Source organism: Chaetodon trifascialis, chromosome 23, assembly GCF_039877785.1.
Source record: "Chaetodon trifascialis isolate fChaTrf1 chromosome 23, fChaTrf1.hap1, whole genome shotgun sequence".
In the NCBI taxonomy this organism is placed as follows: domain Eukaryota; kingdom Metazoa; phylum Chordata; class Actinopteri; order Chaetodontiformes; family Chaetodontidae; genus Chaetodon; species Chaetodon trifascialis.
This window is the reverse complement of record NC_092078.1, coordinates 16,203,548-16,222,193: the sequence shown is the minus strand read 5'-3', so window position 1 is coordinate 16,222,193 and position 18,646 is coordinate 16,203,548. Positions and strand designations below refer to the sequence as shown.

Sequence of the window (18,646 nt, the reverse complement as noted above, 5' to 3'; positions counted from 1 at the left end):
GCATTTGTTCGAGATCAATGAGTCTGCTTTGTGGGGACATATTGAGTCAATAACCGGAGCTGGCAGCGGTGGATGATTGTTGCTCAGCAGCTCAGAACATTTAAAGCAGCTAGCTTAGCAAATGGATTATGTATTTCAGCTTAATGCAAAAGAATACACTGGAAATGATTGTCCTGTGAAGGGTAAGATACGGAGAAACCCAAAAATAAAGAAAGGTTTGGGACAGCTGTAAACTCAGTACTTGCACATTGAAAGGTCAACATTGAAATTTACTGAACTTTGAGGCAGGTAAGGCATAAAAATCTAAGTAAGATGTAACACCCAGTGTAGCCCTGCTGTGAGGTTCAGTATCTTTGCTATCTCCATGAGAAAACAATGGCTGATGTCAGTGCAATGCGACTGTGCTGCTGATCATGAGTTGATCCTGTTTGCTGATGAAGAATGGGTCAGTTTGTTCAAAGCATACTGTGGCCTTGAGTATGACTATAGTATATAACAGGCAATGAACTGTAAAAGCTTGACCTGGAGAATGATTGAATTTCTTTTGTGTTCTTGTACATGTTGGGAAAGAGAAGCATCTTTTGAATGGCAAAATGTCACAAATAGAGTTTGATGTAGATTCACTTGATGCGATGAAAGACTAACCTGAAAGACCATGAAAATTATGGCTGATTTTCTGTGTCTGTGTGTGTGTGTGTGCTGTTTCCATGCCTGCCTCACCAAAATCTATTCCAGTCTTCTAAATGGATCTCCTCTCTAGCCTGATTTCTGCAATTGTGTGATGCAGGAATGGACAGGGCATTAGAGAATGGATCATTTTGAGAAAGCAAATGGATTATATGTAATTGGGTAAATGAAGAGGTAAAAAGGCTGGACAGTTCTTTGCAACCTCACCTGCCCTTTCATCTTTGGCTGTGGTGATTTCTTGCAACTCTTTACCACAGCTCTTTCAAAAGCTTTGAACTCTGCAGGAGGCTCAGCCACAGACCTCAACCCTGGCTGTCCAGCTACAGCCCATTCCTAAGTAAAACATTCAGTCATCGGCTGTCAAGTTCACCACCCGTACAAACCATCCTCAGCCCCTCCTCTTCCTTGACTTATCAGTCCTGCAGGACATTGAGTATGATAATTTCCCCCTCATGCAGCTTTGGATTCTGACAAAGGAAGGATTTGATTGCACCGCTATCTCCTTTCCTGCCCTGTCATTCTTTCCATGTTTGAATTTCAATCCAGTTCCGGCCTTTTATCCCCGGGCTCGAATGTTTCTAAGTCAACTTCCTCTTTTCTCTTGGTATCTGTCTATTTCTCTGTTTCATTTTGGTTCAAATATGAGCTTTTGGCATGGCATCCACAACATGCTGCCAGTTTTCAGGCACCTGACCTTACTTTTCTCCCAGTAATACCTGTAGTCTCCCTGCTCATTTTCGGTCAGTTCTTCATGACTCTGGCCACTTGATCTCTCCATCTGCTGTCCATTTGGTCCACATAAGTATGTAGTAGAGTGTTATCCAAGAAATAGGGTGTTGACATCCTGTTTTCTGGTATCGTTCCATATTGAGATGACGCAGCAAAGTGGAAAGTTCTCAAAGGGACTGTGCGTAATCAGGCCGCTGTTGAAGAAAGAAAGGATGCCTTTGGGAGGTAGAGATCAGCAGACATCTTATGACTGTTTTGCAAGGAGTGAAGAAGTACAACTTCACCGCAAAAACTATCCATCTTGTTTCATTTAGTTTATTATTGAGTCCATAAATCATGCGTGTTTTAAGACAAGAAAATCTGCCAACAGAGTGAGATAATTCTACTCAATTACAGTTGTGTTTTTTGTTGTCACAACACAATACAGGACAGAATAAGGCATGAGTATTGTCTAAATCGTCACTGAGCAAGTGGAATGGTATTTGGATTACCTGTCAGACTTAGTGAATAACCTGTTTTAAAGTTTTTGGACTAAAGATTTGCTAGTTTCAGTCACTGAACCAGCTTGGAAAATTTTGTCAAAAATAACTCAAGTTCAAACAACTACTGCTGAGGTGTTGATTGACGGCACTTAAACAGCCTAACTGCACTGATGGTTGCTCCCAGTTGTAGAGGTCATCACTAGTCCAAAAATTTTGGACCCAAGCCAAAACAAACCCATGGAAAACCTACCCAAACCCAACATGAATACAGCAAATCTCTCTTTAAAAACAAAGAAACCCAATCCAAAGGAGCCCAAAGAAAGTCACTCTGAATAAACCCAAGGATACTTACACTCAAACAGTGACCAGTCGAAGAGAGAGCACCAACACTGGCAGCAGCAGCAGCAGCATTTTGGACCTGCCCCAACTCAGGTCCCAGTTCAGTTTTTAGTTAAAAGAGGCAAAGTGAACCCCCAAAGAGCTATATCCCAGTGGCCTTCTGGATTCACAAGTCCCAAAGAATCCATACTAGGACTTCAAGGCAATATCACAGGCACATGCATCCACATATTGACAACCCCCTCTCTTCACACTTCCTTGTGGCTTCTTACTCAGAAGAGGACCTTTCACCCCCATTAACTTCTTAATGTCAAGCCACATAAAGCAACTCCCTTCTAAACACACAGACCATAATGAATGCTCAGCCACTGCCCACTCCTTGTTTAGGTTTATTGAGACATTTATAGGAAGTTTTGACAGTTTGAGTTGAGCGTTGAAGGACATTTTCAATATTTGACTCTGAGGTTGTTGAGACAAACAACTTTTGGTTAGTTATGGACTGGATTTTTGCTGTTGATGAATACAGATCAGTCATAAGTATGGAAGTCTAAGCTGCGTGGAACGCTTTCAAATGCTTGTTACTTTTGCACCTTTCTGTGCAGTGAATGCAGCTTACCCAACACAAGTGCTCCACCTTGTGGTTAAATAATAAAACACAACCTATTTGTTGTCATTTGTCACTGGTAGCACTTTAATCAAGTGTGTTAATTGAACTCTGAATTAGAATTGGCTCAGCAACACTCCTGGGACTGGTTATTCATGCTGCATCAGCATTTTGAATAAGCTCATAATGAATGTTCTAATGATGTGGCTTCAGACATGCAGAGAGTAAGCTTGTTCTTGTATAAAGGTGCATTTATTCCAGAAATGTGTTGGGCACTCAGCTGTGAAATTCATTGCCAGTGTTTTCTGGTTTCTCAATTATCGACTGCACTTACAATGTTTTTTTTTTCTTTTCTTATTTCATTTGTGTGGCATTGTCTTCACTATCATGACTGTACACAAGCCAAATTATGCCTACTGCCATGTCTCTTACAGTAAGAATTGCCAAGTAGGCAGATCAGCTAACAGTGAGTCAGTGATTCTTAGTTAAGTCAAAAGTTTGAGCTTTTAAATTAAAAACACAAGATATATCAAGTCAAACATATGATGTTTAAGTCATAAATATGAGATAGAAAGTACAAATGCTGGCTTTTAAATCAAAACTAGTAAAAAATACAGTATAGTTTAGACTAAATTCAGACTTGGTGGGGAACGCCTAATGAAAAGATGCTATCAAGTTATGGGACACACTAGGTACTAAAAGTCAGGATATCCAGGCTCTGCTGCTTCACTCTATGCTGTCTCTTGCAAGTCCCCCAACTTTACCAAAGTGCAATACTAAATTGCTTGAGTGCTCCTTTCATAATTCCCCTAAAGAGACCAATGACGAGTGTAATGTTGCCATAACCTGTTCTTGTTCAATGCTCAACAGGCTGGAGAGAAGCACTACCACCCCACATGTGCCCGTTGTGCCCGCTGTGAGCAGATGTTTGCAGAGGGAGAAGAAATGTATCTGCAAGGTAAAAGCAGTTTTCGGGACTTGAGACATGCCATATATCTTCAAAATGTTTATGCCTTAACAAAGGATTTAATCCTACAACACGTGACTGCCTATTGTTAGACAATAAGAAGCACCAGAGCTAAATATCTACTGGTGACATCTCTTTTCTCACCGTGTTCCCTTTCTCCTCACTCTTTTATTCACGTGTTTTTAAAATCTCCACACCTGACTTAAGTCCCTATTTGCTCTCACTCACCAGCAGCAGTGTATCACCATAAACCCAATGCATTGTGAACCTCCTTGTTCCTAATGAACTGGGTTAGCAGCTTGGTGAGTGAATCATGCACACGTGTGCCTGAGTCACATCGCCACACTCAGAGAGATCTTATTTTCTGCAGCTATGGTGCTGACTCAGAGTAGCAGCTGGTGCTTGATTTGCTTCAACTCTTACTGAACTGCTACCTGTCACTTCAGGGTTGATAGAACCCTGATCCCAAAAAAGCTGTGCTTACCAATCCAACTATTTTATTCCCAAACCTGTGTAGTAATATCCCCATGATACTATCACCTCTTACTAATGAACCTGTTTACCTGTGGAATGTTGCAAACAGATGTCTTTTTTTCAGAGCTAATTGCATAAAGAACGTACAAGCTAATATAGGCTACATCAGGCTACAACAATGGATTAAGGAACAAACACTACCAACACCCTGAAGAGGAATGTGATATTTCACAATATATGAGAGAACCAATCTGTAGCATCATTTGTGGCAGACTAAGAGTGTCCAGCCAAGCTGGTAGCTCTGTGCTGCTTTGAATGAAATACTAATGTTAGCATGCTAACATGCTCACTGTTTTGACAAGGACAATCTTAATATGTTGGTATTTAGCCTGTAAGGTTTACCAAGGTTGGTAAGGTTGTAAGGTTGTGTATTAGCATGCTAGCATTTGCTAATTTGTCCTAATGATGACAGAAGAAACGTAATTACCACCACTGTCATCCCTAAACAAAAGCTACTAAACTAAAGCGACGCCGCTAGCGACAATGCAAATGGACATGTTGGAAAAATCTCTGACAGTTCGCGTCTCTGTCTCTGTGTCTTCAGGATCTTCTATCTGGCATCCTCCATGCAGACAAGCAGCCAAGCAGGAGGAGAAGAGTAAGGTGGGTTTGGAGGACAGCAGAGCCACAATTGTGGACTAGTCCAAAGAGATACGATGCAAAAAAAATAGATTCACATTAGACCACAGACCCCAGTTCTTAAATCATTCTTACCTGGATTCCATATGGGAAGATTTGTCGGTTTCTGAATTGAACAGCTGTAAAAAGGGAGTATCGAAAAAAGTAAAGATTAGAAAAGAAGTTGAGTGACTTTCCGATTTTGTCTTCGACTTCCCTGATAAGCATCGAAACCCGTTAAAGTTTCACAACAACTTTCTTGACTTTTTTGGTTTCCTTGTGTTTAGATTTGAATCAGTAATGTATACAGTATATGCTATGAAGTAGTATACTGTTTTTTGCAGTTATTTTACAACTCATAAACATACTTTTCTGCTTGGACCGGCACTGCAAGGAATCGTAGATGTTAGCATTTCAAATAATTTGCAAAAAGGTGGTTCTAGTAGCTATGACAAGTTCAACGTCAACATTAAGACAAATCAGGAACTCCAAAGAGGATGGGACTCACCAATCACAATGAAGCAGAGGATTGTTTGACCATCATCACCCTGCGGCTTTACATTCAGTATCTACCTTTCCAACATCTCCCATCCTCATTCCTCATCATAACCCATCTCCTTCCCAGAAGCAGGTCCGGATACAGCTCAATGACGTCCCTGAGCAGCAGGTTGGTGCACCTGTATGCCCTGCACCCACCCAAACCCCACTCAACCCCCCCAAAACCATCTGCTGCATGGGTTGATCTTAACTGTTGACACTTCTATCTTTGCTTCAAGTTGAGCAGAAGCTACACCCACAAGCCACCTAGTGTAAAGGCCTGTGATTGGTCAGTGACTGATGATGCTGATCATCAGTCGGTGCATGTGCAGGGATGCTTTAACAAGCAAGTAGAGATGACTGATGTGTGTCACTACCTGCATCTGTAGGATATATCTTCTGTACATGTTGAGTAACACTCACACAGCTTGACAGGCAGAGAGGACATAACTGATATCAAATTGTTATAATTAGGATTCATACCAATATTTAATTCGCTCAGAAGGACAAGTCCATTCTCTGTCTTCAATGAGTGTGCTTCAACAAAAACTGATTGGTACAGCTTCACTAATAGCACCACTGTGTGATCTTATACTATATCATACTATACATTACATTCAATCACTTTCATTCCCAGAGGGACATGTGAAGATAAAATAAATCTCATGTCTGTGTAATAAGTACACAGCTGGAGTTAGGATGTGGTTAGCCTAGTGTAGCATAAACACTTATGTTTATCTTAAGATAATGATTGTTTTGGATTTATTAAAGGATTAATATGCTGCACCTCACAGGATTGTGTCAAAAAACACTATGGCTGGTTGCACTGCACGCCGCTAACGGGTCACTTCTTTTAGTCAATTATTAAGCAAATATACTGCTTCCAGCTTCTTAAATGTGAGGGTTTTCTGCTTCTCTCTCACTGTAAATTGAACTTGTTTTTTCTTTGAGTTGTTGGTTAGACTAAACATGCAGTCTGGATATGCCTCCATGGGTTCTGGGTTTACTGACTATTAATAAATTATCTAACCAGTTGATTCAAAAGTAGTCAAGGGATGCCTTCATAAAAAAGTAACTGACTAATGAACTGTTGTACATGCAGCACTGATGAGAGTTGGAAAAGAACAAAGCAGATTTGAATTGAAAATCTGAACCAAATATCTCTTCACACAGAGCATGAGCTGAAACGAATGACCTATGAATACAGTATATACAGTATCTCTGTCTGACACCTCCCTCGACCTGTGTGAATCCAGTGCATTTAAACATAATTGTGTGTGTGTGTGTGTCGTTTGTGTTTCAGGTGACCCGGACTTCATCTGAGAGCATCACTTCAGTCCCAGCCTCCAGCGCCTCGGGCTCTCCCAGCAGAGTCATCTATGTAAGACTATACTGCCTCTACACAGCAGCACATGTCAACCTTTTCTCTTAGGATTCTCATGAGTGTTATCTAATTGTTTTATGCATTTTAGCTCATCAAAGCATGTTAAATATCAGTACTTTTCTCTGCTGCCAGGCCAAACTAGGTGAGGAGATGCTGGACTACAAGGACCTGGCAGCCCTTCCAAAGACCAAGGCCATCTATAACATAGACAGGCCTGACATGCTGTCCTACTCTCCATACGTCAGCTACCCGTCTGAGGAGAGGCACTACGGAGAGGTAGACCAGCCTCGCAGCTCTTTGTCTTTCAGCTCTTCTGTCTCACATTTCTCCAATCCAGTGATGGAAATGAATCATTTCATCAACACTGCAGATTAAGATTTTGAAAACGTGAAAGTAAAAGTAATTAACTCATTAACTCTTTAAATCACCAGCCAGACGTTTGTCACAACCTGGTACCCCAGAGCTTTATCTTGTCAATGGCCGATAACTGCTCTGTTAAGCATTAGTTATAGTGTATTAACCATTTATTAAGGCCTTATTAACAATTTATAAACCCTTTATAGCAGGTGCCCAATTAAAAATTGGTAACCAAATTCAAAGTGCTCAATTATATTTGTTTTTTAGGCTGATACCTAAATATATTGTTAATTTTCTAACTTGATTATACAGTATGTGATGAAAACAATGGAGATGCCTCACTTGATTAATGCAAAGATGATTTGATTTCAGCAGAGCTTACTTATTTCTCAGGTTTCCTCAAACGAAAGCCTGATTTGATTGAGTCAACTTCTTTTTGTTGTCTGTCCCTTACCATTTTTTTTTTTTCATTTTTCACCTCACCGTCCCACCGTCATCATCTGTCACTCATCAGCATTGTGCTTGCCTCTCTCTCACAAACACCAGCCATTCCTTTACAGTGCAGTCACACTCTCATAGCTGAGTGTGTAAACTGCACAGTGTGCTTCAGACCCACTTCATTCAACTCATCCATCCATCAGGGATGTCCTCACAGTGGACGTCATGACTCACAGACATTGAATGATCACTCTCAAGGCTGGATGGTTAACTCATATAACATCACATATGAGTTCGTCCTAATCATTGGCTTTCTCCCCCTCTTCATTTGCAGTCCCCCCAGCTGCTTTCTCCTACTCCTACTGAGGTAATATAATGCACTATGTCTCACTGTGGATGCCACACCACTCATCAGTGCTTTCCTCTGTGTGTGTGTCTGTGTGTCTGTGTGTGTGCACAAAGAAGTTGTTTTACTATACTTGAGAATACTCGTAAATGTTTGGAGCAAATCCTTTCTCGGGGGAATGGAGAGCTCTGAAAGGTTTAACATGTGCTCAGAAACATAGGAAACAGGGCTGAAGGTTTGACAAAAGGTTCTCGTTACAAAAGGCATTGAAAGGTTGATTTTGCCTTAAGTACCAAGAAATACATAAATACATTTGGTAGCATACTGATACGCTGATATGTTTACCTAGCTTCATGTAAACTAATTGCCACTGAAGTAATAGTCCCTGTGAAAACTGCTGCCAATGCATTCAGTGGATAATCCACGGACAGTCTTTCATGAAGCACACACCACTATTCAAACAAACCTTTGTACCATTGTATCAGAGATAGATGCCAAAATCTCAGACACAGAGATCTCAAATCAGAACCATAAGTGCCATTTTAGTGCATTCATTTTGGTTTAGCACATCTATTAAAGTCCATTCCTGACTTCAGAAATGTTCAGCCTGATCTGCTCTGGCACATAACAATATGCATACTTCCCTGACATCCATGTTATCTCGACTTCAGCCGTATATTTTCCTAAATCTTTTGTATGACTTGTGCAACAGGATTGATCTGCCTCATTAAGAAGAGATGGAGTCGTGCCCACATTCCTGTCTGATGCTGTGATAGAGCAGTGGCATAATGTCAGTAGAATGCTCTTAGGTCTTTTTTTTTTCACTTTATGTGTTTGTTGGTCCAGGGTGATGGAGAGAAGTCACCCCGCCAGCGGAGACCCTCCAGCCCCAGCTCCAACAGCTCCCTGGGGGGCTACGGACGTTACACCCCATCCCGTTCCCCCCAGAATTACAGCCGACCAGGTATCAGCCTCACACATGACACACAGCTCATTATTCAGGAAATACTGCTGTAATGTGAAAGTATTCTTTCACGAACCATGAATCTTGTAAGATCACATGCATCCTCTTTCCTCTTACCTTTATTCTTCTTAGTGAACAAGCAGGTGGGGGAAGGTGCTTGTTCACTGAATTTAGGGGAAAACATCTGCTACAAACATCACAAATGATTCATCACTTCATCACATTACTATATTTTGTGAGAAGATTTCCTGCTGGTGACCGATCCCAAAACCAGATATTAGATAACAGACTCCTCTACAGCTTGACTAAATTCGGCCTTATATTACACTGTCAGAACCTATTGGATGATCTGAAAACTGCATGGCTGTCAAGTTCAGTAAACGTCTGCTGTTTTTACTTCCTGATGAACATTTCCCCTGACAGCTGCAGTTCATTTTTGGATGATATATTATGTTCAAGCATTGCTTAAATCAGAAATTATGTTATTTCTTGCCCTGGGCCCATATTTATCAAGTGTCTCAGAATCCCTACTAATAAGCAATCTGACCTCTGGCAATCGTCTACCTTATACAGCTTGAGAGTGAAGCTTCGTACACTGAGTTTTCAGCACGGAGACAGTGAGATAGTGTGGCACGTACTAATCCACAAGCTAGAAATAATAACTTTTTATGTTCTCCTGACAGTTGTGGTGGGGAAATTTAAATGTGGCAAATTATTTGGGTAAGTTATCCAAATCATCTATGCAATTTTAATGCCAAAATCAATGCCTGTTGTAACTCTCACATTTCCCTGTATGTTATTTGCATAGCAGGCCACTCAGTAAACACTGGCAAGCCACTAGCTTGGCTTAGAAGATGAATGTTGTTAAAGGATACATACATATAATTCCAAATGTGTGTCACCTTGAGAATTTTTGGTCACTTTTGGACAGATTTACCTTTCTGGGATGCTTGATAAATAGGGACCCTCATTCAGAATAATAATTTCAGTGTCACTACATGTCAGAACTTCTACCATCAAGTGGTTTGTGTCATGAATTGTTCCATTTTACCTTTTGAATATGATGATATGCTTGCTTCTTAAATTAAATATAGGCCTCTCATTTGTACACAACCAAAACATTATGATTTTTACAGTAGATCTTTACAATATATCTTTAAGATCAATATGTAATATTTGACTGGCAGTCAACATTATGTAAAGACCTCACAAATTTATTCTCTAGGATTATGCTATTCCTTGTTTTTCCATGGTAAATTGCAAAAATACTTAACTTCAAAGAAACCTGATACCTTCATTTTATCCATTGACTAAATATGTTTCCTTGTAATCTGATTGGACATTCAGGGCCAGAGGTATACGTTGGTGGTAGATCCAGCAGCAAGGCACGTGATTCCAGTTCTCTCCCTTTGCCTCCAAGTATCGTTGGTGTTATTAAGAACCCTTCCACCTGGGCCAGGGACTCATCTTCCCTCCCCATGAACTATTCTGGTGGTGTGGAAGGGAGTGGTGGTGTTGCCGGTAGTGGCAAGTATTCACCTACACCAGCAGGGGGCAGTGCAGGCTTGTCTTTTCACCTAAACCCCACCACTCTGGCCATGCTGCAGCAGCACAACTACATCCCCTACTTCAGAGGTATCAAAGCACGCTGAGACTTGGTCTACTACAGACAATGGACGACTTGCCGGAATCGTTGCTGTTGTCAAGCCTTAGACAGAAACAAAAACCACCAGCCTTTTCAAGAACTTCTGAAAAGCTAATATTTACAAGGTATTCCCTTAACAGAGGAGAAGGATGCAACCCTTGGAATTAGGCTTAAAAACATAAAAATCTGCAGTTAAACAGGTTTCCGCACAACAGCAAAGTGTCGGTCCACTCTGTATTTGACTGAGACTGATGGTCATAAAGAATGGAGTGCTGTGATACTGAACTGACTTCACTTGGCATGGCCTGTGGTTCAACACCAAATTAACCATGTGTTGAAAACTCACACTCAGGGTCTTCCAGTCTCTCTGCTCACCATAGACCCGCGAATCATTATGGAAAACAGAACATCTGACCATATCTGCGCTGCATTTGGATCTGTAACCACTGTTTGATCACTCATGAAGATTTGTTTGTTAATTCTTGAGCCATAGCCATGAAACTGCTAATGCTATGCACGATACCACACAATCCTGAAATCAACATCACAAACCGGTACTGGACATATTCCCCTTGCACGCTGCAACCCTGCAGAAAGGCTTATCCAAACACCTCCCTTTGCTTCATTTTCTCTCCAACCCCTGATTTCCCTCACCCCTCAGGGTTCAAACAGGACCCCCTACCTGACCCTAAACCTAGGACATCCCTGCATCTCAGTTTACCTCCTCCTAACGGTAAAAACACCAGTAGTCTCTCTCTTCTCTGTGTACCCCCTCCTCAGTGGAATGGTTAGCAGGTTTTGTGATGTTGTTCGGTATCGTGATGTTGTTGGGTTTCATGGGGTGCATCAAAGTACATTCATAGGACCACTCAGTTTTCTCATTCTGCTTGCCCTGTTCACTTGTGTCTGTGGACGTGGTTGTCGTTGTGCATGGTTTAAACTTATGTAGGCCTGAGTGTGACCCTGATACCTTTGGCATTATTTTTGGTGAACGATTGAGGATTATTTCACTTTTTTGCTTGTCTGTTCACATTGTTGACCAAATCGTTTGCCTGCCTTAGACCTCTGATGTACCCTGTTGTGTTTCCTGAATGATCCCTTGTTTATTGTCACGTGTTAAACTTTAATCTTTGGTGTAAACCGGCATTTGTCCTTGATGTGAATCTGGAGGAAAGTTCAGGCTTTGTGTTTTGTGACTGATAAGCAGACACAGGTTAAGGTTTTCAGGCAGGTTGACAAGAATCATTGGTCTGTTGTTTTTGACAGGGGTACAAGTGAGTAGGTTTTCAGGGATTGCATGTCTTAGAAACGGTTACCATGACCAAGGCACCAGAAAATAGCAAAAGATTTTAACTGCAAACCAATGAGATAAGATATAGGGATTAATCTGCATGTTTATTGGAGACTACAGACTAATTACAAAGTACACGGTATGTAGTATGTCTAGTGTATTAATTATCTCATCTCATCAACAGATAAGAGTAGATTAAAGTGCACTGTGGCACAGTTTGGAGGAAAGCTATGAACTAGGATATCATGTTGCGTTTTTTAGTGGAGTTCATAGGACCCAAAACAGTGGACAAATGAGGCAGGAGGCAGATGAAAGTTGTAACAATTTCATGAATATAATGTGAGGAATGAGTTCAGAGTAACTGAGGATGAGTAGAGACAGGTCCAGATTCTTTGTGAGAGCAAATTGACAGGGCATGGGCGACAGCAGGTGAGGATGAGACACCTGAGCATAGAGAGGAACACACGAATCAGGAATGCAGGCAGCAGACAAGACAAGAAAGTACTGACAAGGTACTTAGCGCTTAGCAAGGCAGACGACACAATAAATACTGGTTTGATTGATCGAGCACAGCTGTGCTCAGGAGGAGAGGAGGCTGGGCCCAACCTGTCGGCCACACCCTGCAGTAACACAGACTCATACTGGACAGACAGGAGAGACAGACAGGAGACAAAAGGAGAGGAAAAACACAAGAGCACAAAAGGAGAAAAGAGAGGGGACTGCACTTAGTTTCAGTTTTACTTCCAAATAAATTGCTATCTAATATGACTAAGTGTCAACTGCTTGGACCTATTTCCAAGATCTTAGTCTTATTTTGGTGATTACAGTGAAATATGATCTATAAAACCAGTGGTCCAAAATATAAAGATTAAGCCCAAGTTGCAACACACTGTAGCTCTCCCTAAAGTTTGTGTTTAGGGTGAAGGTTAAGGAATGAGCAAACACAGATGATCAGTAGAATCAAATATTAGTCAGTACAACGAACATAACGCAAATTTTAAACTAGGTTGTCATTCATTCAAGGTACATGTCTCAAAAGGTTGTCTTAAGTGATCGCTGCTTTGCTAACGTGACAAGCTAACATTACTGTATTCTGCAGCAAACAGCCTTACTTTTAAACCAGATTTTTCCATCTATGGTGTTCAATGTAAACTCCTTCCGCACTTACTTTTAAGTTTAATGCTGCGATTATCCACTCAGCACAGCTCACTAACTTTCTCCCTTTGTCGTTAGCTTAGTTTACTGACAGAGCAACAGGCCTGAATGGTAGTTCAAATTTTGAATAAAAAGTGACAGCTCTAATGAAAGAGTTCCTAGACCACCAAGATGTTCTCATATAGGCCTGTTTTCACTCAAAGATGTTGTTGTCGTTCTATACAGAATCCTTTCAGTAGGAACACATTTTTCTAATATATGCTTTTTTGGACCGCGGTTGATTTAAAGGAGGAGGTAGAGAGAGCAGCATCATGAGCTTCCACTCGAACGTTTGCACGGAAAATCACGAACACGCGGTCCAGGATTTTGTTTTTTCCATGACAGGGTGGAGAAGCTGAGAGGGGAATTCTCCTATGAGGAAGATGAAAGAGAGGAGGGGGATGGAGGAATGACTTAGCCTGAGCGGACCGAGCTGTAATTTAGGGTCTGGTTGCCAGTTGCAGTGGCATGTAACACAGTGCACCGCTAGCCTTGTTTAGGCCCTAGCTGCTCCTAACATGCCATGGAAGAGGGCTATTTGTTTTCATGCAACATACTCTTCTTTAATGAGCTATCGGGTTACCTCAGATGTTTCTGTGGAAGTGAGACTTAAGCAACGCTCAGGCTATTTAGATGTGTTGTCTAGTGGTGGAAATTAAGGGCGAGTTGAGGAAAGCACCTTGCTGGATGAATAAGGCATGCTTTTGTTTTTATCTCCCTGATTCCTTGTTAATGATCCCAAAACCATTTTTTATTACCTTGTTATTGTATTATTGGTTTCATTAGTGAATGGCCTCCACCTTTTGTCCAATGTGTAATCATTTCACAAGAAATTATAACGCATTTCCTCCCTAAACTTTCCAAGCCTCCAACACATCCTCCTTTAGCTCCAGATGTTCATATGGAGGATCTGCCCTACATTTAAATATGCACTAACAGTGCTCTGGTGTGTTTGTGTGTGTGTGTGTGTGTGTGTTTATGGGCATGTGTGCGTGATTGTGTGTACTGTATGTGCAGGAGATCACTCAGACCAGCACTAACAGCATTGCTGTGTGTCAGTGATCTCATCCACTTGCATCCAGATCACTGCCGATGGTTCCTCGCTGTCTGAGAAGAAAAGTGTGTGTTCAATCAGCTAACACTCTCTCTCATGCACATTCCCGATTTCTCTCTGCTGCTTCCTCAAAGCTCTGGATGTAGAGTGTTTATTACTTTTGGCCTGCAGGGTGTCAGTGACTCCATCACCCAGCCTGCCTGTGACGTACCACAGTGGGGTGTACCCTGGTTGGGATCATAGATACAAAACACACATGTACAGTATGCCATCAGCAAAATGCAAATATATGCACATAAAAACTGGACAAATGTAATATAACCCAAAGGGTAACAAGTCACTTTCATTGCCATTATTTTGGCACCTACACTTAGATTTAATATACCCATAAATTCTGTGATTTTGCAGTGTAAACTGTTAAGTGATGAGAACAGACCACGAATATGCCCAGTGCCATTGTATTTGCAAGAACTTCAGGTTCATTTAGCTTCAGTTCTGAAGCTAAATGAATACATGACAGAGCTTAGAACTGTTTGCAATTCAAATGAAGAGCTGTTCAGGACAATAGCGGCTCTTCTTCCACAGCTGTTTCTGAACATTTCTGGGGTCTTTCCAAATCCAGCAGACCTACAGTCTGCTATAGAAGAACTCAAAAACTAAAGTAGATGCAGGGCATTAGATCTTCTTCTTGTTCACTTTGGGCAAGAGGTGGGTACATCCTGAGCAAGTCACCTGTCTATCACAGGGCTGACGCATATAAGCAGACCACCAGTAACGGTCACATTCAGTCCCGGTGGCAGTTAACCTTAGCCGCAGACACCACATAGAAAGCACATATATAGAGAAACTCTGATATGGACTGAAGCAGAACGGGGGTATAGAACCTGTTCAACAGTTGGAGGACAACAACCCTATTTTGCCACAGGTGATAGTGGCTGATGGTGGCCAAGCATTCATGCTTCAATGTCTTGATTATACCTCGCTGCTGCATCGAGGTCACCCATTTACACTGACAACATAACATACTGCCATGAATCAGCATCTTCAAGTTTTTGTGTCTCATCATTTAACAGTTTACTAGATCTGCAGGATTCTCCTCCAAAAAAATTTGTAAATTTGTTTCAGACATTGTTTTAGTATAGTTAATATAAACACAGTAAATGGCTGGGTTATCAAGTCATTGGCATCACTGTAATAATCACAGCTTCATATTTGACACTTATCAATATGCTTACCATAACGTTGCCTTTTTGCCCCCCGATGCCCTTTGTTTTCTCCCAAACCCTTTCCCTTTTGCCTCTCATATCCATTGCCTACCCTACTCCGTCCCCAATTGGAGGTAGTGAAAGTGGTCGGAGTACCCCCAGCTTATCCACCTATTCTGATGGCAAATCCCCCTCCTCCACTTCTACATACGTGGCTGCTCCCCGGCATTTCCACATACCAGGTAGGCCATAGCTGCACCGCTCAGGTCGCAACTCAACTTTACATTTTTCCCACATCTTTACACGTTTTATAAAGCACAGAGGTGAATTCCAAATTAGACTTTGAGATCATCATAAATGACAAAAACCAAACAAGCTTTCCAAAAATAATTGAACTGTTACATTTACACATAAAATCAGTTGTAGAGTTTTAAATAATATTAAATGATATGATACTAAGCTTTAGGTAAAAACTTCAACCAGTGGAGGTTAGGAAATGCAAGAGTTTTTTTTGGTATTCAACTGCTGAATCGTGTTTATCAAGTAAAGTTTTGACCAGATTAGACTTTTTTTTCCCAGTGCATTTGACCACTTTCCTTACAGGTACATGCAGATAAGTCTTGTGAAGCTGTCGTGTGTGGGATATGAGCCCTCATGCATGAACATTTTATTTTTCTTTTCGTAAACCTTTTACTTTTTTTATGAGGTTAAGTAACAAATCTTAACTGAAAATAGTTGTTGCAACGAGTTTGTTTTGACTTGACAGCACTTGTACAAGAGTACTTAGACGTGTGTTTCTGGGATTTTATCATTAGCACAACTGATGTCCTTGGAATGCTATGTAAGCCTATCTGGTACGCTCCATTTGTGGGCAAGTGTCACAAAAATATTGCATATGAGCTCTAAGTCCTGAAGAGAAAATTCTAAGTAGGAGAAAATTCGGGAATGCCCTGAGTTCTCTTAAATCGTTCATTCATGTGTTTGTGTGAGTGGCCCCTTTACAATGCACTGTAGCATATTAGATGTCTTATTACCTTTGTCTTATGGTTTGTATACTTTATATCTTCTATCTTTATTCCCAGTGTCCAATCTCCTGTTTGCTAATTTCAAAGCAACTTTTTTTTGATCTAGCATGAGAGTGCATCACTTAGAATTATATTTACACTATATTTGGACAGAAGTTAACGCTAAACAGAAAAGCCTTCATTACTTTCAGTCTTTCACAGAGGAAGAAAAAGTTTAGATCCAACATATTGTTCCCATTGACAATTTCACTGTCCGCCATGCAGAGGAAGAAAAACCCTCCCATGTTGGAAGCGAGTTAAGTGGAAAAAACAGCCAGCGATTATCCACTTAATAGCTTTCATAGTCATCATCCTTATTGCTTTTATATGGATATTGTTTCAGATGCTGGCAGGCACTGAAACAAGCCAGGGGAAGAAAAAAAAACAGATGTGTTATTTTATTTCTGAGTCATGTTTCTGCTGCGGCTGATTGTGTGACTGTTGTTCCTAAGCATCTCTGTCAGAGGCCTGTCTGGGTCCACTGACACAAAGATGGATTAGATCAGCCTTCGGGTCAAACACACTGTCCCAATTGTTATCCATCTAGCAGGACAGTTAATACAAGAAGACTTCAATTAACTTTCAGTGTTTCCTCCATTGTTGTGGTGTTTATGTTATTAATTTCGGTGTCCTTTTTGATTTCATTTGAAACTCTCTAAAGAATGCTAATACAAGTAGACCGCCTGGGGACCATGTGTGGTTTCTGATATTATTCTTTGAGTGTCACTGAATTACTCTAACCTCTCATTCAACAAAGACCAATAAATCGCTAGATTTCAAATATGTTGCATGAACTATATTAAAAAGTGCCGATGTTTCTGATGTGCCGTAATATAAATGACAAATGTGTGTTGAATCAAGCTACACGGCGCCCCCTCCTCCTTTTGCTTCTTCAAAATATCTCATCTTCCAATAACTGCTAACTCATGCTTCTTTTTCTCCATTCTCTCTCTTTCTTTCTCTATACCTCCTATGTTGGCTTCTTCCATTTTCTTTCTTCTGCGTCTGTTCCCATCTTCAGAGACTATGGTCAAAGATAATATCTATAGAAAACCCCCCATCTACAGACAGCATGGTACAGTCTACTTCCGTAACACTTCCTTCTCTGGTCTGGTCTCTGCACGATGTGTTGCATGTCGCCTGTCAGTCACGTCTTCATCCATTTATACCAGTTCTCCTCCCTTTTTTTTCTAAGGCCTGCACTCATCTAGTAGACTAGTGATGTAGTAGATCTACATGCATAAGCCTGGTGGAGTACTGCACCCATTCTTTGTTACAGAATCAGCTCAGACAAGTGCAAAATAGATAAAGGCTGATAGATAAAAAAGACAATGGAATAAATGGAATACAGTTTTGTGCTGCACTGGCTAGGCAAGATGAGCTGATGTTCTAAACATAAGCAGGCGTTTAGGCCAAATTTGCCAGTGCACAAAAAATTAAGATAAAATAAAATAAATTTTGCACTGCATGATTTGCATCTAGTTTTTGCACCAATGCAATAAGCTTATGCAGTGAAGCAGAAAGTAAGGGTGGTGAGGTCAGGGTACTGGATGGGTTTGTGACACATGCAGCTCACATTATGGAGACCACAGTTTGCATCCTGTTACAACCTAATGGTTAATATTTAATATTCACTTTTATTGAATTGGACAATTGTGGCGCAGGGGACAAGGGAAGAGAGAGGGGTATGACTCACAATGCAGGTCCCTGGACAGAATTAAGCTGCGTGCGTTGCAGTTTTGTAGTAATTCACTGTAACCACTCAATCTTAGGTGTGCCCCAATGTTCCCTTTTTTAAAACCAGAACTACAATCCTGCCCTACTCTTCATCAAGTGTTTCAGTTGCCTAAAGGCATCATTTGGCCTGAAACACTTCAAAGTTTCAACCTATAGAGGGCAGTGCAGCAGTATTCTGCAGTAACTAATTAATTCAATTCAATTCAATATACCTTTATTAAATTGGAGATTTAGATGTGAAATTGAGTTGAGGGAAGAGAAATAAAGTCTGCATAATTGGGTTTTATGTAGAAAAAAAACATCGCCCCAAATTTCAGTATCTGATTTGTCACATTGATTACTCATTCCATCATGGGACTGATTGTTGGAATTGGGACACTTGGGTGTTTAGTGGCTCATGCCATTCATGCATGTCATGCACTCATCTCACCAGCTCATTTGTTGTTTTTAGTGGTGATGTTGTGACTGTG

General features: G+C 40.9%; 1 protein-coding gene across 1 annotated transcript in view; it reads left to right on the top strand.

The window, feature by feature from the left end:
- ablim2 (actin binding LIM protein family, member 2) overlaps positions 1-18,646 on the top strand; it is a 65,782-nt gene that overhangs the window by 35,545 nt on the left and 11,591 nt on the right. Inside the window, exons 7-15 of the mRNA XM_070993380.1 lie at positions 3,712-3,799; positions 4,887-4,945; positions 6,801-6,878; positions 7,014-7,157; positions 8,011-8,043; positions 8,869-8,986; positions 10,334-10,621; positions 15,510-15,617; positions 17,461-17,514. Coding sequence (XP_070849481.1) covers positions 3,712-3,799; positions 4,887-4,945; positions 6,801-6,878; positions 7,014-7,157; positions 8,011-8,043; positions 8,869-8,986; positions 10,334-10,621; positions 15,510-15,617; positions 17,461-17,514 — 970 coding nt within the window. The remainder of the gene's footprint in view (positions 1-3,711; positions 3,800-4,886; positions 4,946-6,800; positions 6,879-7,013; positions 7,158-8,010; positions 8,044-8,868; positions 8,987-10,333; positions 10,622-15,509; positions 15,618-17,460; positions 17,515-18,646) is intronic.